Raw genomic sequence first — 25721 nt, 5'->3', positions numbered from 1 at the left:
ATGTCTAATTGAGATATTCAGAAATATTTTTAAAAAACCACCCTAATACAAAATCAGCAATGGCAGGAAGATGCATGCTCTGGCTGTGGATGCTTTCTTCCCAGCCATTCCCTGTGAACTTGGGGAAGTCAGACTGGCCTGGCAAGTGGCCTAACTCTGCTGTTGATGACACCTCTCCAGCAGAAGCGGTGTGTGGGCAGACAGGGAGTTTCATCATGGGGAGGAGGAGGCATGCATCACCTTTTGTTTAAGCAGAAGCATCTTTTTGGAATGCTATCCATTTTATCGGTTAGGGCTTGGACAGGGAGCATCCAGCAGAGGCTGGATATTGTAATTAGCACAAGTGGAGGCAGGCTGCTGCCTCTGCCTGCCCGCCCAGAGAGGAAGAACCTGTTGAATTTGCTAGGAGCTATTGCTGTGAGGACAAGAGCCACAGTTCCTGGGAGTACAGCAGCCACAAGTGGATGGAGTAGCTGCTTCAGAGCTATGCTGTGGGGAAGAAGCAGAGGCCTGGATATCAGACACTGGATGCCCTTTTGGGTTAGAGCCTCCACTTTTGCCTCCTAAGCGCAGGGAGGAGGAACACGCAGCCCCACTTTCTGCTGGGAGAGCCAAGGATGGCTGCACTCTCTCAGCACCTCAGGATCCTGCTCTGGAAGAACTGGCTGAGTGTCAAGAGGCAGCCGGTGAGTTGGGAACAGAGGAGTGCAGGAGGGGGAGCCTGGAAAGACTGGGAGCTGAGGAGCAATGGGGGCACTGCAGAGAGGGAGGTCATGCTGTTGGAATGGCAGGGTGGTGCTAGGGGCAGAAGGAAGGAAGGGAATAGCATGGAAGTGGAGGTGGGTGTTGTGTTGGAGCTCTTGCATGAGGGCTCAGGAGCCCAGACTGAGTACCATGGATGCCACTCCTGTTCCCTCAGGACAGTGTCTGTGCAAACAAAACCATGCACAGACTCGTGGGCACACCTGAGTTAGGGCTGCAGTTCTGTACCTGCTCCTGTCTGAGCAGACCCTGTGGTTGGTGTACAGCTTCTGAGGGGCCTCTGGGATTTGGGGGTGATGGGCGATTTTCTTTTCTCTGCTGCCCGTACACAGAGGAAAGAAAAAAGTAGCTCTGAGAGATGCAGGTAGGACAGATTTCCAGTGCAGTCCAGTGTGCTGCAAATCAAACACCCCAGTGGTCTTCCTGTCCCAAAGATAAACCATTGCCAGCAATGTCCAGAGAGTGATCAGAGCTGCAGCAGCATCAGGGAGGCAAATATTAATTTGGGAGGCATTGCATGGCCAGGCAGAGTAGTTTTGTCCCAGTGCAGTTTTGGTACAGCTCTGTGTGGTGTTTTCAGCAGAAGCATGGGCAGTTCAGGCACCTGTAGCATAACCTGTGCTCTAGTAACCCAAACGTGGTGGGGCTTAAACTTACCTTGGTGGATGGAATGGAAGCCTTGGCAGGCACAGGAAATGCTGACCAAAGAGAAATGTGCATGGAGGGTGTGATGGGAGGGTGAAGTGAAAGGCCTTGTATGGTTCTGTGAGGTCTGTTCCAGCTTACCATGCTGTTCCATCTTACCATGCCCTACCTGTTGGTTTTAGAGCCTGATTCGGAGAGGTGCTGAGTTCCTCTGACTCCTGTGGATATGCTGTGCACCTCAGAGTGTTCCTCACTGCTGCAAAACACACTTTTCCTGAGATGCAGAAGAATCCCAATAAATTATCTCTAATTTCTCAAGAGAAATTGTGACAGCCTCATTAAAAGCAGAAGGCTTGTGTCTCTTTTAGCTCTTGTGCACCCAGAGTAAATACCAACTAAGCCCTGCCTGTGCTTCTGACCACAGTCTGGCTTGCTGTAATGTTGGTTTCCTGTGGAGTTGAAATATCAACTCTGTAGAACTGAAATGTCAATTGAAATAAAAATTTGGCCACTCCTGACTATTTTATGGCAGGCATGCCTTGCAACCTTCTTTAATTTCCCTCTCTTGCTCCAAATTAGGGAGCTTGCTCAGACTGGAGAGGGTGTGAGGAGGTAAACTCAGATCTTTTTGGGAGCAAATTTTGACCTGAGTGCCAAAGGGAACTGGAGATATTGGTGCCTCGTGCATGTTGCACTTCATTATTTAAACAGAGGCAGGAGAGGGAGAGAAAAGGTGAGCTCACCCAGAGATCCTAAGAATGCTCTGAGAGATTAAATCAACTTTTAGCAGTGAAATAATCCAGCAACTAAAGGATTATGCAACCTACATCCCAGTTCCTAATGTCCCACGAGCCGGTTGAGGTTGGTTGTGGTTCCATTCAAGTCAACACGTTCCACCTGCAAGCAGTTTGGGCAGGGTGGTTGTCTTGTTTTTGTTCTCTAGAAATGCCTGGGACAGTGGGAATGCTGTGATGTTGCAACTGATGTGCCCAGCTACTATTAAATCCAATCAAGTCAAAGGACAGAGATAGTGAGGGAAGAGATGTTTGGAAAGTGGGGAGTATTAGCACCATTGTAGTTCAAAATGGGGAGGGACAACGATTTTCCTGAGTAGAAACCATCAGTATTCATTTATTGTCCCAGGAATGTGACAGATGTCTGGCCCTTCCTTTAGGCAGCTTCTGACTAATATCAGTTTCTGTGCTGTTACCCCATAATTTTGCTTTAGCCTGTGTGGTGCTAAACAAGGAGGACACATTAATAACATCGTTTGCATGAGAATTAATCACAGTTAAACTGCGTGTTTGGGGACTGATTACAGGGAAAGCATCTGATATAAAAAATTACTAAAATATGTCAATGTCGGTGATGGATCTTGTTACAAGTTGGCAGAGTATACATAAAAAGCAGGAAGGGTACAGTCTGTCAAAGCTGAAATGTTGCTGAATGCTGAAATTACAGGAGCACCCTCTGAAGGGGTGTGTGGGGAGGTGCCTTGTGGTTTGATGTCTGTCACTTGCCTATTTTGGGCCGTGAATTTGTTCCTACTTTCAAGCCTGTGTCACCTCATTGGGGATGGTAGGGATGGAGCTCCTGTAGAACAGCCATCTTTAAGCTGAATTGCTCTCCAGGATTTGTTTGTCTGTCTGTTTGGCTTTATGTTCCACTAAGTGTTACAGGAAATGAAAACACAGTTATGGGCTTGGAATTACTTTGGAAAAACAGATTTGGGTAATATGTGCTGATCTGAAAAAAACAGCAACACAACGATGAAAAATGGGATTATTTTGAAGAAAGACATCTTTGCAGTTACAAAAATTGGCATGAAGATAGAACAGCAATTTTGTAGCACAGAGTAGTTTGAGTTTAACTACTGATGGATGGAAAACTCTTAATCTAGTAAGCATGGGAGCCAGCTAACCAGCCAGTGCAAAAGCAGAAGATTATTTGAATAATTGCAATTTCCTAGCTTACAAAACTCCAAGGCTTGTGTTTTCAGAATTTGGGCATCCTACCTGGATTGGTTTACTATACTAAATAATTAGCAGGCTGTATTTTCTTAATTCTTGTCCCTTGAAAGGGGCAACCCTCATGTCAGAGACAAGAGTTCTGCAAATGTTCCTGTGTTTTACAACACACTAGGCCAATTCTACATAATTTCTCTTTCATCTTAGATTAGATTTAGGGAAAAATATGTCCCTGCAAGGGTGGTGAGGCCCTGGCACAGGGTGCCCACAGAAACTGTGGCTGCTCCTGGAGCCCTGGAAGTGTCCAAGGCCAGGTTGGACAGGGCTTGGAGCAACCTGGGATAGTGGAAGGTGTCCCTGCCCATGGCAGGGGGTAGAACTGGATCGACTTTAAGGTCCTTTTAACCAAAACCATTCTGGGATTCATCTCAGTTCATCTGTATGGACTGCTACAGTCAGGAGATGGAAAGGTGCCAGGGATTTGGGCTGCTGGGGTCAGAAGCTCTTAAAAAGGATCTTATCTTGATGATGAGTGTTAATGTGTGCCTTCTGTAAGCTGGTTGCATAACTCCATAAACCCCTTCTTTCACCATGCTTGAGCTCCACAATTTGTAAATGACCACTGTGGAAATCCTTCCTTCCAACTCTACCATGAGGATCACTCTATCAGGAGGTTGTGAAGAACAGCTGAACTTTTGGGTGAAAAGTGCTGTAGGCTTGTCAAACACTTATTTTGGAGTATTATTCAATTGAAGTTCTGTTTACCCATAACTTCACTGAAAGTGAAACCAACCTTTCACACTGCAGCTGTTTTATCTTTTGGTTGGTGCTTCTCAGCATGCCTTTACTGTGACATAGCAGTGTCCCAAAGCTGGGTAAACACTGTCCCCCATAATTATCAGCCAAACTGAAACCTTGTGCTGCTTCCAGCCTTGTTATTTACTCTTCAAATCTTCGGTAGTTTTTCTTCCTGAATAGATAATGCTTGGATTTTAATTGTATGCATACCAAGACAGGTGTGATTTACAATGCACCTTATAACTCATTTAGGGCACTGCTTGTACATTCCAGACAGGCTCTGGGACACATCAAGGCGACAAACATAACCGATATATTTTCATTGCTCTTTTATAGGTATGGTCGTTTGTTTTAATTTCCTGGCCTGTGGTTGTTTTCATAATCTTGGCTATTATCCGTCTCAAATTCCCTCCAGAACCACAGCAAAACTGTAAGTAACTGGTTTGTTTTTATGTCTGTGGGGTTTAGTTCTCATTTCAGTGACTGATGTGTTCATTTGATGTGTTTTGTTACTTTTACAAATTTGGCTCCGTGTAGTTTCCAGTGGAGATTTCCTGGGATGCATCAAGCTGTAAATAAAATGTGTGTGTTCCTCTGAGGTTGTTTCTGCCTTTTTTTTTTTTTTCCAAATTAGCTTTATAATTAGAAAACAACTTTAAAGAACTGTCTCATCGACATTTATTCTGATACTGCTGTGTAGACAACAATATAAATTTCCAGGACAAATTGAGGGAGAGGAGGGAAGCTGGGGGAGAGCTTACTCAGTGAAATGAGTGAGGGCAGAGGCTGTAAGTGTGATTGTGGAGGTGAGGTAACAAACATGAGATTGGTCAACGTGAAAGGTTTTACCTTGAGTGTGCCACAGGCAAAATGTGCACATTAAAGTATCTTGCTGCTAAGGCTCAGTTGAGGAGTGGTAACTTGCTTGGCTCCTGTGACCTGATGGTGCATGTGAGCCTCTTCTAATAAAAACAGCAGCTCTTTGGATGGAGGAGTTGTTGGGGGTCAAATGGGTGAAGAGTTTGCACAAGCTGGTTCTCCTTGGGTCGGGAGAAGGTGTCCATCTCAGAGCAGGGATGCACTTGGATCTGCTCTAAAGCACTTCTGCTGATTAGTGAGGCGTTACCACCATCAGAAGCATGTCCCAGGCATGGGCACATTTGTTCAAGAAGTTACAGAGTAAAGCAGGCAAGGAGTTTATCCAGTTGGAAGCCTTTTTCCCTTTCACAGTGTTAGTTTTGAGTTGGATCAAATCATAGAGTCATAGAATGGTTTGGCTTGGAAGGGACCTTAAAGATTTGCACCACCCATTGACAGCAGGGACACCACCATGGATGAGCCACCCTGGGCTGTCCTGGACCTGGCAGGAGCAAAGGCCTGGCATGGGCAGTGTTGGGGTTTTGTATTTGGGGCATGAAGACTGAGGCAGCAGGAGAGGAGACAGTGTTTGGCAGCAGAGGAGACAAGCAGTTGGCTCCCAGTGTTTATAGCTATCCCATGGGTGAGATGAGGTGGGGAGGGATCTGCCTTTGGAGTCTGCCCTGGTTAGTGACAGGTGTGATTTTCTGATTAGAAACTCTTCATTCCTCTGTGATGTGTGAGAAAGGACCACACTGTGACAAATATCAGACATGCAATTAGGATAGCCCTTGTTGCAGAGAGCTTACAGCCTAATCCCAGTGAAGCTTTGTGTGCTTCCTTCTGTAGGCAGGGCTGGAGAGCCAGAGCAAGTACTTCCTGAAAGTATCATAGGAATTCTGTAATGGAAAAGGACATTCTCGATGTGTTAGGATCATTTGTTAACCCCATGCCATCTGCTGTCAGCAAAAGACCTCTTCAGGCATGTTATATATTCCAAGTTCTCCCAAATTCCCTTGAACCAGTTGGAGCAGACAAGACAGGACATGTTGTACTTTGTGAAAATCCCAGATTCTGCCAAGTGTGGAAATGGCAGACCTCCCACGCCGCCCCATCAACTGTACTTCCTGTCCCCAATAAATCAGATAAATCAATCCAATCATCTCTTGGATGTCAAGAGGGCCATTTGAATGGGGAAAATATTTATTCTTTTATTTGACACAGTTATTAGTTTGAATCTATATTTATTTGGAGCGTTTTTGCTGTGGATGATCGCCTCTCTGCCTTAATGGATTAGCAAGAATAATCTTAGGAACTGCAAGGAGCTCCATCAGTTGTGCTTTGCAGGAAGATTGGGCAGTATCTATGGATGAGTTCTCTTCCCTTCTGTAGATTAATTTTATTTTACTACAAGTCTCAGTAAGTGTGTGAGTAGGCGTCTGCCTCTCTCAGAAGTGGATGATAGGAACTCTCTAATGCAAGAGAAGTATTTTGCTGGAAAATAATGGTTTTGGAGTATTCTTGTGATCCAGATGTTCAGAGACCATCTCAGAATCCCGAGGGGATGGAGAAGGATGTTAACCAGAGCATCAAACAGCCAATTTCTGCTGCTGTTCTAGTTAAATAAGAACAGTTGCTTGACAATTACTTTTTTTTCTTTTTTTTGACAACTGGAAAAAATGTATCAACTTCTTGCTTGAAAAGCAAAAGATAAATCACTTGGGAACTTCCCTTTTTGATAGAAAAGCAGGCGGGGGTGGGCACATCTAGCAAAAGACTATTACAGGAGGGGATTTTATTCATTTTATTCATAAAATTCACCTAATGCTGAGTTCCAGTGCCTGCCTTGAGACAGAATCATTAAGTAGTGACAAGAAGCTGTTCCCACTTCTGCTGTCAGGAGATTATTGCAGGTAGACAAAAGTCAGGAAGCAGAGAATCAATGGCACAGGGTAATAAGCTGCTCACATGCTGAGGTGTGGAGCCCTGGAGATAACCCCACAGAAAAATCTCAGTCTGTAAGCTTATCTCATGTATTCAGGGCCACAGAAATATCATGAAATCTATTATTTTTTTTCAATTAAAACAGCTCCAATTCGAGACAGTAATTTCTTCTGAAGGACAGCTAATACACATTCAATAGATGAAGGATTATGTAGAGAAATTACCTGGCAAATATCACTCAGCAGTGCGCAAGTGGCAAGGGTTTCCTGCAGGAGCAAGTTGCTTGTGCTGAATTATATTGTGTAGCACTTAATGCAAAGGGAGCTTGTGCCAGGCTGAGCTTCAGAGGGAAATGACATGCCAAATAAATGTCGCCAGTCAGGGGATGCTCATAGGAGAGCTCAGAACTGAGGAAAACAAGGAGCTGAATTCTGATAAATAATTTTCTTCACAACTAAGGCATCTTGTATCTAAGAGGTAAAAAATCTCATCTCTCTGCTTTATTCAGGGATTCTGTTTGATGATGTGTTTCCAGGTCAGCAGAGATTGTTGTCAGGAGAAATGAAAAAGAGATTTCACTGTCTGCATACCCAGTTTCTGTGATGATCCCAGAGCCTTACAAACAAAATCCCCATCCAACTTACTACTCGCAGCGCAGCTGTGACTTTTGGCCTTTTTATTTCAGCCTTTGTCTTTGCTAGGAGGCACTGGGATGTGTTTTGTGGTTTATGTATGGCATAGGAAACTCTGGATTGGAAGCTTGCAGGTGAAAGCCGGTGAACCGGGTTTGATGGTATCACCCAGACTTTTGTGCCTGTGTCACCTTTTTCTAGAGCAGGGACAGAAATCCCTTTCCATCGTGCAGCTTTGAGCAAGGTATGGGAATTGTGTGTGGGATACAATCTGTCCCTCAGGGCTCAGCCCACTCAGTCTGCAAGGAGCCCAATTACGCTCCTTGCTTTAACGAGCCCTGTCACACCCTGTCACACCCTCCCCGCCCGCTTTCTTCCTTCCCTGCTGCCCTCCTCTCTTCTCCTCTCCTGTCAGTTCGACCTCATCAGTATTCCCGGCAGGAGCTTTCCTGGGTGTGGTTAGTGCTCCACTCACTCAGAAACTGCTCTGCTGGGCTGTGGGGAGGATGTGGGGCAAACCTCACTGTCCTGCCAGACCCACATCTGCTCCCCCAGCGCTCCCAGGGACAGCTGGGCTGAGAAACCTGTGCCTCGTTCACAGACATTTCCTTCTTCGTGGAAAGGAGCTGTGCTCTTGGGTCTGCTCTTAAATCCACCAAATTCTGCCAGGAATTCGTTGCCAGATCTCTTCCCAGTGAAGCACATTTTGCCCATTTACCTTTGCCCAGAATTTCCACCCAGATTTCCCCAGCACTGTGCAGATACCTGTGTGGGTGTATTGCATTCACTCACAGATATTGGTCAGAGACTCAGCAGCAGAGTCCTCCACGAGGCTGCTCTTTGCAGCCAGTATTCTGGGGGAATAGCATCATAATTGGTCAGTAGTCTGCTGGCCAGTAGCAGCACAGCTGTGTAGGTTTAGGGGCAGAAACTCACACTCTGCTCTTACTCTTGGCTCCAGTGCTGCTGGGAGAAGGCAGGCCCAGGATAGGGGCTCTCTCTGAGCTACATCCCTTTCAGACTTACTGTAATGGGTAGCTAGGATTTGAACAGATCCAGAATTGGCTGGAAAAGTCATCGTGAGCCCCTGAGCAGAGATCTCTGATGCCTTAGAAGGCAGCTCACCTTGAGATGAGAAAAACTCTGAAAATATGCTGTACTTTATAGGAATTTGCCTCATAGTTGGAGGGACCTGTACTCATCTCTTTTCCCAGTAATGTGGAAAAATTAATAGGTTTCCATGCTAATTACAGGGAGTTGGGCTGATGGCTCAGCTGCACAGGCCACTCCATTCATTTGGATAAGTCATGGGTATTTATGCAAGTCGTAATCCACCCCCAGGCTTCTGCCTGTTCTGCACACAGACAAGCACACATCAGACTTCAGGCCCTCCTTCACCACTTGCCTGTGGTGGAGCAGCCCTACTCCTTGTTTTCATTTACATTGCTTCATTTTCCTCCCCTTCTTCTCTGTCAGTTTCTCCCCCTTTTCTACAGATCAGATTTTTGTCTGTGCTCATCTGCAGTGATTAGCAAAATGCCTCATCAGGTCTTCTAGCTATGGTATGAACTTTGTTTTGTTGCATTCTGTTGTGCCAGGGAGCAGACTGCCATATAACCCTCTGTTTCATTAAAGTAGAGTTGAAGGAGGTATGGATTATATTAATTAACCCTACATTTGCTGGAATAGACACATACATTGATCTCCTTCTCCTCCTGCAGAAGCAGTGCCCAGCCAGCCATACAGTTCCTTGTCTGCCCCTTAGCTTGGAGACCCATGGCCTACAGAGAGCACTGTGATGGTTTATAATGCCTCCCTTGTCATAAATCTCCACATTTCCTTTTCTTTCCACAGGCTCTTCTTCCTTCTGGGGTGTGACTGAAGGATGCTCAGAGTTAGATGGGAAATCCTGACTTACCACTTTGTTTTTCCCTTCCCCATTGAAGCAGGGCCTTGGGGCAGTCACTTAATTCTAATTGACTTCCTGAAACATCTCAATCCAGGTGCTGAGATCTAAATAGGCAGAAGTATTTTTCCAAAGGTGCTGAGCAGTTTGGCTTAGACTGGAATAAGCAGTTGATGCCTGTGTTTCTGGAAAGGAGGTCACTTTTGTTTAAAGTATCTAAACCTGGGCTCTGGAGTCACTCAGCATTGAAAGATGTTGGTTGGGTAAACACAGTTTTTGTGCAGGTGTTTTTTCAAGAGTCTAGATATGGATTTAAGCTTTTAGGTTCCAGCTTCGTGCTGGGAAGTGTTCTGACTCTCTTCTTAGGTCCTGTTTGTGTAGTCCCCTGCTGCTCATACAGACAAGAGCGAGCTGGCTATGTTACAAGACCAGGTTAGCCTTGTCTGCATTAAATACTGCTTTAAAAAGGCCCTGTAGGAAAAGGGCTTGTGTACACTTCCTGCTTTCTCCTGGTGTGTTTGTGCTTCAGGCAGTGGAGCATCCCTTCACAGCACTGCCAACCTGCTCAGCTCTGCCCCGTGGTGCAGACAGCAGCTCTGTCACTTCCCCACCTTGACTTGACTTTGCAATACCTCTTTGAAGAGTTCCAGGTTCCACCTCCCCTCCTTTGTTCTTCTCTTTGGTTTGGGGGTTCTTTCTCCTCCCTTAACACCTGCTGCTCTTTGTCTCCTTTGTGATCCTTATGCTCTCTGCTCTTTACTCCCTGATCAGTGCATGAACCCGATGCGATCAGATCCAGGTGCTGATTTCTCATTTATTAAATCAGGGGGAGGAAGTGGAAGGTCTGTGGGTGAGCAAAACCAGCTTGCCCAGTCTTAATAAGCATGGAAGTAGATGCTGTCTTCTCTGGGCTGGTCTTATTGCAGAGCCTGAAGTGCTTGGGGGAAAAATTAGGCAATGAAATGAAACGTTTCCTCTGTGGAGGCCACGGAGGGAGGGGGGAGTCTGGCTGTGAGGTGTCTGCTGCTTTGATTGCACTGTCCTGGGCAGGCAGCTGAGGACATCATGAGAAAACAAGGATCCTGTTGCTGTTAAGATAAAAAAAAATGCAAGGTTTTGAATCTCACTCAGCCACACTGGGTGTCTGGGGGGGTTGAGTGGAGTTATCTGGGGTCCTACTGAGCTTTTGTTTTGAAAAAACAGGAGGTGGGAAAGGGGGCTGTAGTGAGGTGGAGATCAGTCTGTTCTGCCTTGTCTCAAGTGAAAAGATGAGAGGAAACAGCCTTAAGTTGTGCCAGGGTAGAGTCAGATTGGATATCAGAAAAAGAATTTCACTGAAATGTCACAGCAATAGAAGTGCCATGGCAATTAAATATTCTCTTTTAATAGGCAAGGCATAGGCCAGCTGGGTATTCACGTGTAACAAGTACCCTGCTTAAAAATCTCATCCCATACATTTGATGATTTGGTTTAGTTTTCGGAAGGAGATTCAAAGTTCTAGCATTAGCATAAAACTTCCTACAAAAAAAAAAGTCGGTATCTTAAATTGTTACTGATACATAAATGAACAAAGCTGGAAATGGGCTGGTGCACGTGTTGAAGGGAAACAGGATCTTTGTCATGTCATGACACAGGCACTTTTGTCTTTTTGACTGTTGGAAAAAGCAAAGGAATAAGTTTAAAGTGCTGCTGTGCTACAATGGGGAAGACTAGAAGGGAATCCAGAAGGCTGTGTGTACACAAACACAGCTAAACATTTGGCTTAGAAAGCTGGGAGGAGATCACCAGAGCAGGAAATATTCTCCCCAGAATTTTTTGTGACTCTTGAGATAAATATGGACCACAGCTGATAAACAGTATGGGGTCTTTTGCTGCTCTGGGTTACACCCCCACTGCTCAGGGATGATTTCAAGAGTGTGTGTAGTGACACAGAACACAGAGTATTCCCTTCACTACAAAAATCATGAAAGCTTTAAGGTTTCTTCAGCCAGAAGCTGAAGGGGTTGAATCCAAGTGATCATATTTAGTGGCTACTGACAAATCTATTTTTGTGAATTTGTCTAATTCTTTTGAAAACAATGTTGACTTTACACCATAGCTGTAAGTTCTACAGCATTTTGGTATTTGTTACAAAAAGGTGTTTTTGGTCCTGTTTGCCAGTTACCTCCTGATCTCACTGTGTTTTGCTGTCCCTGTGCTGTGAGGGATGATCATTTTCTCACCCTTTTAATCATTGATTCCTGACTTTATTTATTTCTTTATCAAACCACTTTTTGGCCATCTTTTCCCTAGCTGAAAAGTCCCAGTTGTGATGTCTCCTTGTAGCATTTGGCAATGATTGAATGCATTTTCAATTAAACACAATACTTGCTAAAGGAGCCATTTGCTCATTAATGCCTCTAATTCACCATTGGGGGAGTTGAGGTTTGTATGGACTTTTTATGAACTATGGGAGGAATTTGGAAGGACTTAAAGTGTATGAAGTGTCAGAGTGTGTGAATTCTGAAGGCAAGAGAATTTTTTCATTGCCCCAGGAGTGGTGGTGGAGACACTAAAGTAGGGGTGGGTAGAAAGCAGAAAAACTCAGCTGGGGGCTGCTGTATTCATGGTGCTGTGCCTCTGATCTGCTGAATTCCTGGCTGGATCAGCAAATGGCTGGACTCAGCTATAATGCAAATGCCAGAAACCTTAGTGCAATAGAGGCAGCAAAATCAATGTGGCAACATGAAACATGGTCCATTTAGGTTTAAACATTTGGGTCCATTTCAATTAATCTTATAGAACGTAGTGAAATAGTCATTTTCATCCCTCTTTTATGACATTTAGAACCACCCTGACATTTTTCATCGTTATAATACCAAGCACCTTTACCTGAAGAAAACAAAACATTTTGCTCATGTTGAAGGGAAGAGTGCTGGAATTTACAACATTCAGAAAAATAGAAGAAATTAATTTTCTTTGTTTTACTCTGAATGAGAGCAGATGGGGAAATGCCGGAATTTCCAGTGGCATGCATGCATTAACTGGTATCTTATGTTTATTATTACTGCTCTGCATGCCTTCTTCCCAGCTCTTGGAGATGTGGCTTAGATGCTACTGAACAGGGAGAACCAGCCTATGCAGCACTGAGCCCTTGGCCTCATCTGCCCCTTGGGATGCCTGTCTTCCCTTCAGTTTTGGAGCCCTTCTTTCCTTGGGGATAGAAAATCAAAGCTCACTGTGAGAAAGCACAGTAAAAGCCTCTTGGGACTCTGCTGTTGCAGACCCAGAAGTAAGTCTTTACAAACAGGATGGAAATCTGGGCTTGGATTTTGGATGCAGATGTGTCAATTTGACCAGAAACGTGAAAGGGTGACCTCTCAGCTCAGACGTGTGGCAGCAGAAGGTGCAGTGATCTCTCCCCCTTGACTCATAGGCAGTGCAGTGGGACCCTCCAAGGGAAATTGTAGTTCTAGCAAATTAAGAGGTTTAAAGCTAAAGGCAATGGGGAGATTGGAAAAAAAATTGTCACCTCTTGTGGATCTGCTCTGCTGTGGGATGTGGGATCATTAATTTGGGTCTTGGATATGGCATTGCCATAGATTTCAGTAGGAGAAGGAGCTGCTTGTGGAAGACTAAGGGATTCCCAGCAGCAGAAATACTGCAGAAGTCCCTGGTGGTGCTGTTATGATTCCGAGTGGGAAACTATCACCATGGAAAGACTGTCCTTTAAAATTTGCAGAGCAGGTACAACTTCCCTTCTGTCACATTTCCTAGCTGGTGCTTACATTGTGCACTGATGTCATTGGCATGCTGGATAAACCTCAGCCAAAGCAGGGACATGTAGTTCTGGAGTCTCCTGAAGCACTGAAGGGAGTCAGGAGCAGCTTCCTCCCTGGCCATCCAGGCAGTGGTTAAGGGCCAGCAGGGAATTTTTCTGTGTGGGCTGGACAGCCTGTGTGGCTCTGTGGGGTCACATCTCCTCACCACGAGCAAGGCAGTGGAGGGTGGGAGAATGGAGCAGGGAGAGCATTAATCTTGTGACTCACCTTGGCATCACAAAATTCCTTCCTTCGCAGGATGCAGGGCTGAGAACCAGCACAGGTCTAACTTACACCACATGGGAATCTGGCCCAGACATTTTGGATTCTTCTGTGCCATGGTCGTTCTTGAGAAACTTCTTTAATGCCCTAACTGGTGTCAGAGCCCAGGGCTCTTCCAGAGGAGTCCTCCCTGGCATTGCCACTGCTCCTGTGCCAGGAGCACCGTGGGGTAACACTGGTTCACTCAGTCACTGCAGTGACTCAGGGGTGGATCAGCACCATGGCTGCATCCAGTGCCAGCAAACTGATCAGCATCTGCTGCAGGTTGGCAGAGCCTCCCTGAGTGCCTCAACCTCATGGGCCAACGACATCTTCACAGGCATTGTGCCACCACCACGAGTGGCAGCACTTCCAAACTTCAGCTCCCGAGTTCCTGGCTCTTTATATTTGAGGCTGCTGTTTCAAAAGAAAAGAAAGAGTCCATGTCATCACTGTGTTCTTGTGCTGGACACCCCGCTTAGAGCTTAGAGCAGCTGAGTGTTTTATTGCCCACTTGGTTCAACATGTGCCACCTTTGAGTCCAGCTCTAAATTCATTGTTGCTACTTGTACCTCAAGGAAGAATCTTCCTCTCATCTGGATCTCTGGATCATCAGGATCTCTGGCTTAATCATCTCTGTAAAGATCTCCATCTTCTGGAGAAGATCAGTGTTCCCCCAGTCCATCCTTGTGTTCCCCATTCAGCCTGTCCCTGAGGAGTTACACATCTTCAGCTGCTCCAGGTCTGCTAAGAGACATGAGCTCAGCTCCTGGCCCTGGTGGCTGTTGGCAGATGTGGAGGGCAGTGAAGGGTGGAGCTGTTTCCCTCCCACCATACACATCATTGTGGCTATGCCTTCCATCCTAGACCTCCTGGCTTCCCAGGTCTTTGAAGCTTCATTTTTTAGGGACACAGATCCAGTGAGGTCTGTGGTGTGCATTTTTGGATTGAAGTGCAAGTCAGTGCCCTGCATGGGAATGAGGGTGTGGGAGATCAGAAGGAAGATGAGAGGAAAATGTCCATGTGTGCAGAACGCTGTGCAGGGTTGTAATTGGTGATCCCGAAGGGCAAACACCACAGACACAGCAGGGATATCCACACATGGATGCTTCCAGATTAAAGTGCCCTGCTCTAAAATTTCCCTTATGGGCACCAGGTAAATTACCCTGCAACACCTTCAGAGTGGTGGATACTTGGCCCTGTGGCTCCAACACCAGAAATTCTGCCTGTTGGCATAAGAGAGCTCTTTTACTGCTCTTGGTGCTCTGTTGTTTTTGGGAGCTGGTTCAGCCAGCTGTGTAACTGCTGAGGGAGAGAGGGAGGGGTGTGACTCCTAAGGTGGCTTGAGGGATGTAGGGAGTGCTGGGGGAGCTTCCCACATCAGGGAGCCTTTTCCTCTGGCAGGGTATCCATGTCCTTGAGTTTTCTCTTGTACACCTAACTCTCTGCTGAGGTGTACAAGAGAATCACACCACCATCAGAGGGGGTGCCTTTACCTCTGCAGGTCTCAGAATCCTCTGTGCCAGTTGCTGTTTTGCCCAAAGCAGTGGGAACTGCCGTGCTAAACCATTAGTTCTTGCATTTTAACCCAAAAATGCAGTGACCAACTGTGCTGAGGAAAGCTCAGGAAAATGCAGTCTCCATCCAGGACATCCACAGCCCTGGGACTCCACCTACCACTGCCAAGCCCTCTGGGAGCGTCTGGGCTCTGACCACTGCTATAATGAATAAATGTTGTACAAATGTAGTACTGTGTCCTTGTTGGAGGGGTGAGAGATAAAGCTGTGCCTGGGTGAGAGTCACAGGTCATCTTTGAAAACCGAAGAGCAAGGTAATCAATTACCACAAGCCTGCCTGCAGGCCTTTGCTAAATCTGGCTCCTTTCCATAGCAGAAATAATAGCAATGTCCTTTGCCAGGTAATTTTCCAAATGATTATTTTAAATAATACGTTGCTGTGATCCAGCAAAAGAGTTTGGAGATTGATGGGAGCGTTTGTCTCTGGGAGGAAGAGCAGCCGTGAACTCTGCGGGCTGGCAGCGAGCAGCACGGGGCAAGTGGCACATAAAATACTCCAGTGCCTCATTGCTCAGGTCCACTCTGTGTCTGGAGAAACAGGAGACAGGGACACAGATGTCATCCCTCAGCACTGGCTGCCAGCACCCCAGGTCACCAGGCAGATGGTGCTGGAGCTGCTCTGAGCTGGGAGGACACACGGGGGGTGGTGGTGATGGATTGCTCCTCTGCCTTCCTAGGGCAGGTCTGCACGAAAGGCAGAGGATGTCTGTTGGTGCTGGATCCATTGCCCCTTCCTGTGGTAAAAGCTGAGACCAAGCCCTGTTCCAACAGCCTGGCTTGGAAATGAAGATTATGATGTTGCATAGAAACCAATCCAACAAGCCATGGAGAACATGTTCTCATGGGTGCTTCAGGTTACAATGTCCTTGTGCCAGCTTTTATTTGATTTTATGTTTTAAAGGCAGAATTAGGCTATCCTAATCTAAGGGGATTTTTGTCATTTTTTGCCTGTTTCTTGGATTTTTGAGTGGAGGGGGGAAATCTGCAGTTGCTTCAGGACTGGCAAGTGTCTTATGAACAAATAGCTTGGCTCTTTTTCCTATTTCCTGGGACCCTGAGCAACTGGGTCTAGTGGGAGGTGTCCCTGCCCACAGCAGGCACGTTGGAACTGCACGACCTTTAAGGTTTCTTCCAAGCCAAACCATTCTATGATTCTGTGATTAAATAGCCTGTGATGGCTTTGTCAGTGTTGAGGAGGTGCTTCTATTGGGATTTGGCAGATGATACTGCCAGGTAAAAGAGCCTCAGTGAAATTGAGAATCTGTCCTGTGATTTAGAAAGGGAAGATAGCACATCCTGAGAGAAACATTGGCCAAAAAGTGCATATCCTCATCATCATTAAAATGGCATTTTCTTTCTTCTTCCTCCAGGTTATCTTGCACCCCGAAACCTTCCCAGCGCAGGCTTCTTCCCATTCCTGCAAACAGTGCTGTGTGATTCTGATGCCAGGTGTAAGGGCACCCCATACACACCTGAAGATCTGCTGCCAAGACTTAGTGACATCTCATCCCTCAGACTGTAAGGGAATCTGAATATTCCTGGGGCTTAGGAGCTGTAAAACAAAGCCTGATTTGGGGGGGAGGGAGCATCCATGCATGTCTGCGTGTTTGCACAAGTTTGTCCACAAAAGATATACCTCAACTGCCTGTTATAACAGATAGCTGACACCTAGAAATGAGAATATCAGCTGCAATGTGGACACTTCAGAAATAATCACATTAGGGACAGCTCTTAGGAATGTGTCCGCTGATTCAGGCTTGAATCTTCTGCTGAAGACAATTTTGCTCCCTGAGAAAAACACTTCAGCTCACTCAGACCAAAGCAAGGGAACTTTTTTTTGCATGACTGTGGGTCAGATCAGTGATAAGACTTGCTGACAGAGCAGCCTAGGATGCTGATCTGCCACTGAGGGGGATCAGTTGAGGATGCTTTGGCTGGAAGTTTGGATGTTAGTCCTGGAGCAACTGCTCTTTGATAGTCCTCCAGGTGCCAGCCAGAATGAGTGTCCTCTCTGCAGGCCATCAAACGTGTTGGGAAACAGGTGAAAATGGAGAAACAGTCTTTGCCCACAAAACCACGTAGATTTGCAGTGTGGAGCTGGCTGGGCACGTTTTGTTGGGACATCAGTTTCCTGAAATGGAAATGTTCAGCAGGAGCATTTCAATTTCTTGATGTTTCAGTTGAAGCCAAGTAGCATTTGCTTTGAGACATGCCAGCCAGGGTGGTTTCTACATCTTGGCTGCCCGGTTCTGACACATCCCTGGGGAACATGTCATGCTGAGGCCTGGCTGGTTCATGGGGAGCTGAAAATCTGGGCGTCTCAGAATGGCCCTGGTTGCTCATCTTTGCTTTCAGGTGAGAGGTTATATAACCACTGCTCCATAGGGGTTATGTCAGAGCCTCAAAATCCCTCTTGGCTAGAGCTTGAGAGTCTGAAGAACTAAAAAGAACTAAAGACCCCACCAGAGAGCACATCAGGCAGGATGGGGCATCCTGGGGTTTGTGGCTGCTTCAGGGTCCTCCTTAGTGCAGAGGGAGTGTTATTTCCCAGGCCAAGTCAGTGGTCAGAATCTCTCCATGGGTGGGAAGGGTGACTAAGGATGTGGGTGACTGAAGTTGCACAAGGAGAATCCTAATCAAATTCAAGGTCATGCAGCAGAATAGAAGAGAGAAGGCACAGCCACATGGAGATTGGATGCCTGGATGCACAGCTCCTTTCCTCAGTGTCATTGTTTTTCTGTGGGCATGTTAAACAATGGTTCATTTGGGGTATTGAAATGAAGAAATGGGAGCTTCTCATGCCAAAGCTGGAGATCTTCCATGGGTTTCAATAGCTACAAAGCCTCCTTGCTTTCTGTTTTTGGTTTCTGAAAAGCTGTTTAGGAAATAAGTGCTTTTTCCTGCCAAATGAAAATCAAAGGATTTGGCCAAATTCTAGATCAAGAACATGAGTCATTAACAAACATCTTGACCACTGGACACTTGAAGTTGTCTGTGTGAAGAATCATTACAGCTCTGTGGCCATACCTACCCTTGCTTGGTCACTGTCAGCCTTAGTGTATCCTACAAGGAAAAATACCAACTATTACAGCAAAACTAGCAGGATACAGCAGTCTAAAACCTCAGGAAAAGATTTATTGTGAAGGGGAAAGCTCCAGATGAATAGGTGCAGCTCTGCCTCAGAGCAGGATCCCCATGGGTGAGTTTGTCACAAAGTGAGCTGTGGCACTTCACTCCCTGGATATGTTATTTTGTAATATTCAGCTAATCCAGACTGTTTTTCCCCTCTCTCACTGTGCAACTCACTAAAGCTCTTATTAAACTGTTTTATAACTTGCCCTAAAACTGTGTTTAACCAGTGGTCAGCAGAGAAAATGGGCAAGGTTCTCACCTTTGATTCTGTTCCTTAGAGGCATTGACCATGGTGTGCAAGGTGTGGTTGCTTGAGATTTCCTTTAATAAAAGGGAACTAAATCCAAAAGCCAAGGTCAACACCGACTTCTTCCACCCTTTCCTCCTCTAATGAAATGTTTGGGAAGGATGAAGTAAGGTCCTGTTGTCTGGAAGGATTTCATGGTAAGGCCATGCACTTTATAGCCATGGAGTTCTGTCCTTTTGCTTCCCCAAGATATGTGCCAGGGCTGCAGAAGGAACCAGGCTTTTGCATAACCCAGATTTCAACACACCTGCCATGAAATCCAGCCACAGACACGTTCTGAGTTAAGGCAGTAAAGTGTAAGTTAATTATAAGAAATTCTGGGAGTTGTTACAGGTTTCTCCTTTTTTTTCCCTGTCTTTCCCCCAGCAAGCACAGGAGCTCATCCAGTGTAACCAAGGACAAGCAGCCATCACCATGGAGTGCAGAGGTTCCTGAAAGCAGGAGTGCTTCACTGGGTAGGTTATTCACTTCTCTGGGCAGTTCTGCTCTTTGAAAGCTGATCTTTTGAAGCTCTCTGGACAGAGCAGCAATTCTTAGAGCCCTGCTGAAATGATTTATGTGTTTCATGGAGGCATGTGACCATGGCCATGACATTAGTGTAAGTTCTTGGGAACAAGTACAAGTAACTGCCTGTAGAAAAGACTTTGGAACTTAGCCAAGAAACCAGGATTAAATGGTTGCACTTCACAGGAGCAATGCAAGATCACAGATTGATTGGACATTAATTAGAGACCTGGCTATTTATGGAATGTTGCCCTTTTACTACCCACAAATTCTCCATAAACAGCTTATGATTTTTTTTCAAATGTTTTTATCCGCAGTTACCCAGCAAGTAAGTTGTCTTCTGTTCCAGAGAGGATATTTATTGTTGGTGATGTTCTCCTCTGATGTGATTCTCTTTCCTGAAGGCACTTTCAGACTGAAAGTTTCCATAAAATCATTACAATTATTATTTATTGATGGTAATGGCTAGTACAATCTGCAAGCCCTCATGATGGATAGTCCTTTCTGCAGGGAGCTCACAATGAAATGAATGATTACAGATTGGCATTTGCCTGCTCTGCTCCAGCCATTCACTGTTCCAATTAGCATTCCTGCCAGCTCCCTCTGTGGTGCACAGACAGGAAAAGGCAGAATGCAAAAGGGACCAAGCTCAGAGGCATGGGAGGGGGGAAAGTAAATCAATGAACACTTATGGGAATTATTGACTCGTGTTGATGGTCAGGGAGGAATTCAGTTCTACATTTTACTAAAAAAAATTTTAAAATTATAGGTCATGGCCCCATGCAACAAGTTACAGTGTCATCCAGAATTTAATTATATCCGAAAAAACCCCAAAAGTACTTACAGGATGCCATTAGCTGTACCTTTGGAAACACATTAATAATGATGGTGCACCCAAAGCTGTAGGCAGCTGTCCTGTGTCAAGGTTTTATGTAACAAAGAGGTTTTAAAAGACATACGTAAAATACAGTGTTTCAAACTGTTTTATTGCAGCATCTGGGGATTTTGTTTCTCATGGAGAAAAAAACTTTCAGAATATTTCATCACCATCCAACTTGACTTCCAGCATCAGTATGTTCAACAAGATCCTCAGTTTTGGGAAGGTAAGTCTGTATTTGCATAATAGCTGAGTGTGAACATTTATGTATTCTCATATTTAAAGAATTAGAAGCTCAAAAGTAACAACACACAGCTTTTATTGCTTTCTGATCTCCCCTATTATGTGAATGAGCTTTTTTTTTTGGAAACACAGTGATTGTGGGTGGATTTTTAAGCTTTGTGGTGAGTTTATTATCCTCTAGGCAGAAACCAGGCAACTCTTGGGACATAATACCATGAAATACAAAGTATAGTCACACGCAATACCCTGGGATATTTTGTTCAGAACTTGTGTGAGTTAAGGTGTTTACAGTATATTTTCTTTCCTATGAAATTAAAGATACAATGTCACAGGCTTTGCCATTCAAGTATTTATTGTCCACAATAGTCCTGCAGTGGCATCAGAGGCAGTGTTGTGTTTGTTATGAAGGTATTGACTATTTATAGGATCAGTTCCTTTGTGACAGAAGTTTGGTACAGTGTAAAGGACACTGGGTTTGTGTTTTGGTGTCAGGGCCTACAAACACTTATACACACATTTCTCTTTGTAATGTGTGAGGAGTTTGAGGGATTTCAGTGCTGGTAGAATTCTGTCTTTGTGTAAGTGCTTGTAACCACAATGCTTTTCACCTGTCACTGCTATCCCTTAAAGAAAGCCTCATCACTGCATTTAAAACCATCCCAAATCCAATGCTGCTTTACAGCTCCCCTGAAGATTTGTTGTTCTTTCAGAACCAGACCCAGTCCTCCACTGCAGGCAATCTCAGGGTCCTGCTGTGCGAGGTCTTGTCGCGGTACCTGGCACATCCCGGTGACACAGGAGGGACAATGGCAGCCAACATCCACCACACCTTCTGCTTCACTGACTCCTCGCTTCTGCAGTCCTTTGTCCAGGAGTTCAGGAGGCAGCTGGCCCAGGTGAGTGCCTGGGAGCTTCCCTGGGGCTGCAGCTGGGAGCTGGAGCCATTCACACACGTTGGGCAGTTTGGGAGCTACAACAAGGCTCCTCCTGGGCAGGAGTTGCTCATCTCTGTACCCAAGTGCATGTAGTGCACAGTGAGGCTGAGTTAATTCTTGTGTGGGGTTAGTCCAAAGACCTCCAGGCTGAGCACACAGCACAGGAAGCCAAGGATCATCCAGCCATCAGCTCATGGCCACTGAGGCTTCTCACCACGCCTGGGCTTTGCTGCAGTGACAGGTCAATAGAACAGCGTGAGGATGTGGTGTAAATAAGAATGTTTAAACCTTGGGAAGGCAATAAATTTAATTGTGTATTACCTCAGCTATATAACTTCATCCAGTGACTCCTGCATCTGATCCAACAATTCATGATTGAAGCAGTACTTGTCTCTGGGAAAGCAATATAATTAAAGCAAATTAATCCTTTAAAGGTAAAGCCTTCTTTTTTTTTTTTTTCTCTCTGCCAAGGTGAGGATTGATATTAATTTTCTTGTATTCCTAGTCTTTGGACTCTTTAGGACATAGTGAATAGTAGGGCTTGTCTGAACAGAGAATTTATTGTACAGCCTGGGGTGTGAAGGTAAAGCACAGTCACTCTCAGTTATCACCTGTCATGAGAGTCCTTTGAATGTATTGTTTGCAGACTTGCATGCAAGTGCAGTGCCACCTGAAAAACATAAAAGGACCCCCCAGCAGCAAGGCTTCCGCTTATTAAATAGTTTCTTCTGGTTCTTAAATAATTTCTTACATTTTTATTTGTTAAGGTGCAGCACAACCCACAGTACCAGGAGACCTTTGTCAATGAAATGGTCTCATTTCTGACGCTCGTCTCCCAAGTGCAGAATGACACCTCCCTGTGGCATCTCCTTTTGCTGGCCCCACATGTGTTTCAGGACAACATGCAGCTGCGAGACATCATTGATTTCCTTCAGGATCCAAGCAGGTAAAATAGAGAAAATGCCAGGAGAAGCACTGAAATTGGTGGCTTTGTGTTTTGGCCTCTAAGGACATCACCTCTCCTCTTGAAGGAAGGGTGTTAGCATAAAAGTGTGATTTGTTTGGGGAATGATGCAGCTCCACACTAATGCATCTCTAAAGGTGTCTGTGAACTGTGAGCAGCATGTTGTTCTCCAGTGACTCTTATGCCATTCTTTTTATGGGAACTTGATATAAACTCTTGAGTTTTCTTCCAGCCTGCTTCGAGGCACTGTCATGTCCTTGTGCAGATAGAAAAGCTGTTGAGTCACAGGCACTGCCTTTGGTGGAAGAAAAGCCCTCCTGGCTGGCTAAAGAAAGCAGCTGGCTGCTTCTTTCCAGAAAATCTCAGAGCCAAGGTCAGGTTGCTTTGGAACACCTCAAGCACTTGTAGGGGAGCCATAATTTTGGTTATTAAAATTGATTACCTACTGCTGGCTTAATCTTTCAAGACTGGTCCCAAGAAAGCAGAGAAGAGAGGGAACCTGTTTTTATAACTCATGGTCTTTAACATCTGACTTGAAGATGAAAGTGCCAGTTGTGTACTTGCTTAATGGTTGTGTGAAAAACAGAGCTGGCTTAACTGCATTATTGAACTGTACTGAAATATTTTATGCAGTTTGCCAACAGAACAATACAAACTTCTAAAATTGATTTAGCTTGTAATCTCTTTCCTGGTCTGTAGTTGGGCTAAACTCTCCCTGATCTCCAGAAGACTTGAGTTACTCAAGATTAAGGGACTCAGTTCCAAGTCATCTTCCACATGTGTGACTGATCCTGCTATAAAATATTCTGGATAGTCCAGTTGTTACAGTGCATGGAGGACACCAAGAAACTGAGTGTCTTCAGACTGCTTTTTGTTTTCACCTTGCACACATGAGCACTTGAGTAAAGATGTCAAAAGAGGTTGTAGAAGCTTTGCCACTTTGATTGCACCCAGGCTTAGAGGGACTCACTTTTCATCACTGGTGTGTTGCCAAGGCACTTAAAAACCTGTGCATTTAATATCAAGGTAATTTTCCATGCTGCTTTGTGAGACCCATGTGTAAGTTGCAACGTCCTTATCCTTAAAGGAGTCAGTAGCAGTGTGGCAAGAACTGTAGTTTTATCATAAATGTTTTGTTCCTGCTGCTGTTTCAGCCACAGGATTATTGCATTTGTTTGCATTTACTGGCTCTCAGAGCCCAGCCTGAGGAGCAGCCCTGTTTGAGTGCCCAGGGAGAATTAATATTTACTGTGCTGCTCTGCCTTGCTCTGCAGCTGCAGAGCTGGGCAAAGTTATCATAGGCACGACAAAGAGGCACATAGAATTTCATCACCAGAACTGTGCAGTGCTTTTATGCCTGGCATCTGGCACTGTAAATGCATGAGTAAAGAGTTATTGCAAAGAGATTGCACAAATAGTACTTTTAATGATGCTTACAAAAGCACATCTTAGCGAGCCTGGCCACGTCTCTTACTCAGGCAGAACTGAACTCCTAAAGAAGTGCTGTACAGGGAATTTTTCTTGTGGTATAAATAGGAAGGTGTAGAAGAAAAGAACATTTGCTCATTGTGGCATCTGTATTAACCAAATGATAAACACCACTACTGTGAAACAGTAACTGTCAAGTAATGAATCCTGTAGAAAGTTTAGGAGCAAATTTTATTACTCACAAAAACCTGTTTTGCAGACTGATTTCACAAACGTTCCTGTTTGTTGCTTTAAGATAGTTTTTCAGCTAAGCACGCAAGCTGAGCTTTTTCTCCACAGCCAAAGTGGAGAAAAAGCTCCTGCAGAAACCCTGCAAGACTGAAATAAAAGGGCAGCAACAACACTTGTTTCCATGTTTGCTGCCTTCTGATCTGTGTGATATGCATCTCTTTTTGGCCAGCCTGTGTCTGCCTCCTCCTTGGCTCTGCCACTGCTCAGCTAAATATGTCATCTGTAAGTGAGCTTCTTCCCTTCTAAGACTCTTGCAAGCACATCTGCAGAATGAAAATGATGAGCACCAAGCCCGCAAAACCTGTATGGAGAGGTTATGTTAAATTAGGAGAGGAGAGACCCTGGTGCTCTGCTCTCAGTAGCAGCCTGTTCCCCCAGATCAGTATGTATTTATTCATGCCACTGAGCCCAGCCAGGTTCTTTGTGTATCACCTGCAGAACTTCAGGCAGGTGAGAGAGAAATGGTGCATTTCAGTGACCCCACGCCTACAGAGAAGAGCTGCTCTTTGTAGAGGAGAAGCAAAAGGGACTAATAATCACAGTGAAGTTTTTGGTAACCTGCACACCTGAGCAGGCAGTCCTTTAAATGACTTCCTCTATGATACAATATGCCTGATTATCAGCTTGTTCCTTCCTAAGACTGAAAAACAGTCCTTGCTTCCCTGTCAGCCCAGCTATTACAGCATAAAAGAGAAAAGAAAGAGAATTGGAAATGGCAACAGTTATTTGTGATTGCTTCTTCCTTCCACAGATGTTTTTCCCCTCGGGGTCACAGCTCTCCCTGGAGCTTTGTCTCCTTGCTTCTTGGGGTTTTTAGGAGGAAATTCCCCTGCAGCAGTGAATTACATGGCTGGTGTGTCACCTGGGTGTTTTTTGAGACCTGCTGGCAGGATTTAAGTGGCCTGTAGATTTTACATAACTCCCTGAATTAAGTGCACCTAATGAGTGCCACATGTGTGTTTGTGCTAATATACCACCATGGCTTTCCCATCAAAGCCCCTGGTGTTTTTATTTTGTGCATGATCAAACAAATAATTAAAAATAGGGGCGATGTCTTGTCTGTCAGACATTTTAAGAATGATAGGCTAAATAAATGTTTCCTATTAGAACATTTGTTTCATTTCTTCTCATAAACCTGTAACCACAACTTAGTTTTCTTTTTTTTTGCCTCCCCTTTAGTGTTGTGCTGGCAGCTCAGAATGTCTCTGCATCTATTGTGAGTGATGATAGATTCAAAACTGCTCAGAATAAGGTTACAGATTCTCTACATTCCCTGAACTGCTTGGAGCAAGGTAAGACTCCCCCATTGAGTCATATCTCTGCTGAAAACCTGTGGTGCTGAGGAGAAGCAAACTGCAGGCTAATAAGCAACCATACAGATTGCACACTGTTCAGGGCTCAGCATAATGGATTCTTCTTTCAGCTTTTTACAAATGCGAATCAAATGCCTCATTTCAAATGGAAAAGTAAAAAAAACTTGGGTTTGTCAGTAGACAATGAATTAACATGAGTTTGCAGCCTCAGTGGAAATGGGGAGCAGTAATGTTTTACCTCGATTTGCTTCTTGGAGGGTGATGTCAAAACCTGCCTCTGGCTGTGGACTCTGTCAAAGTCAGCTCTGTCTATCAAGGCAGGGGCAGAGACTGGGCTGCAGAACAAACTTAAATTAGCCATTCCTTCAAATCCCAGTCCCTTCCAGCAGAGGCAGTCCTGGATTTCCCACTCTAACTGGGGATCTGTGAACAGGCAAGGGAAAGGAACAGCAACTAAATGCTACAAGGGACAGATGGGGAAAGCTGTCCCTTCTCTGCTTATTTCCTGGAGATTGTGGAAGTTGAGGTGGACAAGAAGAAAGATTAGGGTTTCCCAAGTCGAGAAAACATGGAGATG

General features: G+C 45.1%; 1 protein-coding gene across 1 annotated transcript in view; it reads left to right on the top strand.

The window, feature by feature from the left end:
• Window positions 1–300: 300 nt before the first annotated feature.
• ABCA12 (ATP binding cassette subfamily A member 12) overlaps window positions 301–25721 on the top strand; it is a 77876-nt gene continuing 52455 nt past the window's right edge. Inside the window, exons 1-8 of the mRNA XM_085065716.1 lie at window positions 301–686; window positions 4509–4602; window positions 16521–16668; window positions 18956–19044; window positions 20087–20196; window positions 20924–21109; window positions 21916–22094; window positions 25011–25123. Coding sequence (XP_084921842.1) covers window positions 618–686; window positions 4509–4602; window positions 16521–16668; window positions 18956–19044; window positions 20087–20196; window positions 20924–21109; window positions 21916–22094; window positions 25011–25123 — 988 coding nt within the window. The 5' untranslated portion in view covers window positions 301–617. The remainder of the gene's footprint in view (window positions 687–4508; window positions 4603–16520; window positions 16669–18955; window positions 19045–20086; window positions 20197–20923; window positions 21110–21915; window positions 22095–25010; window positions 25124–25721) is intronic.

Source organism: Lichenostomus cassidix, chromosome 7 (genome assembly GCF_008360975.1).
Source record: "Lichenostomus cassidix isolate B80296 chromosome 7, HeHo_3.0, whole genome shotgun sequence".
Lineage (NCBI taxonomy): Eukaryota > Metazoa > Chordata > Aves > Passeriformes > Meliphagidae > Lichenostomus > Lichenostomus cassidix.
The sequence above is the reverse complement of the archived record's forward strand: the minus strand, read 5'-3'. Positions and strand labels throughout refer to the sequence as shown.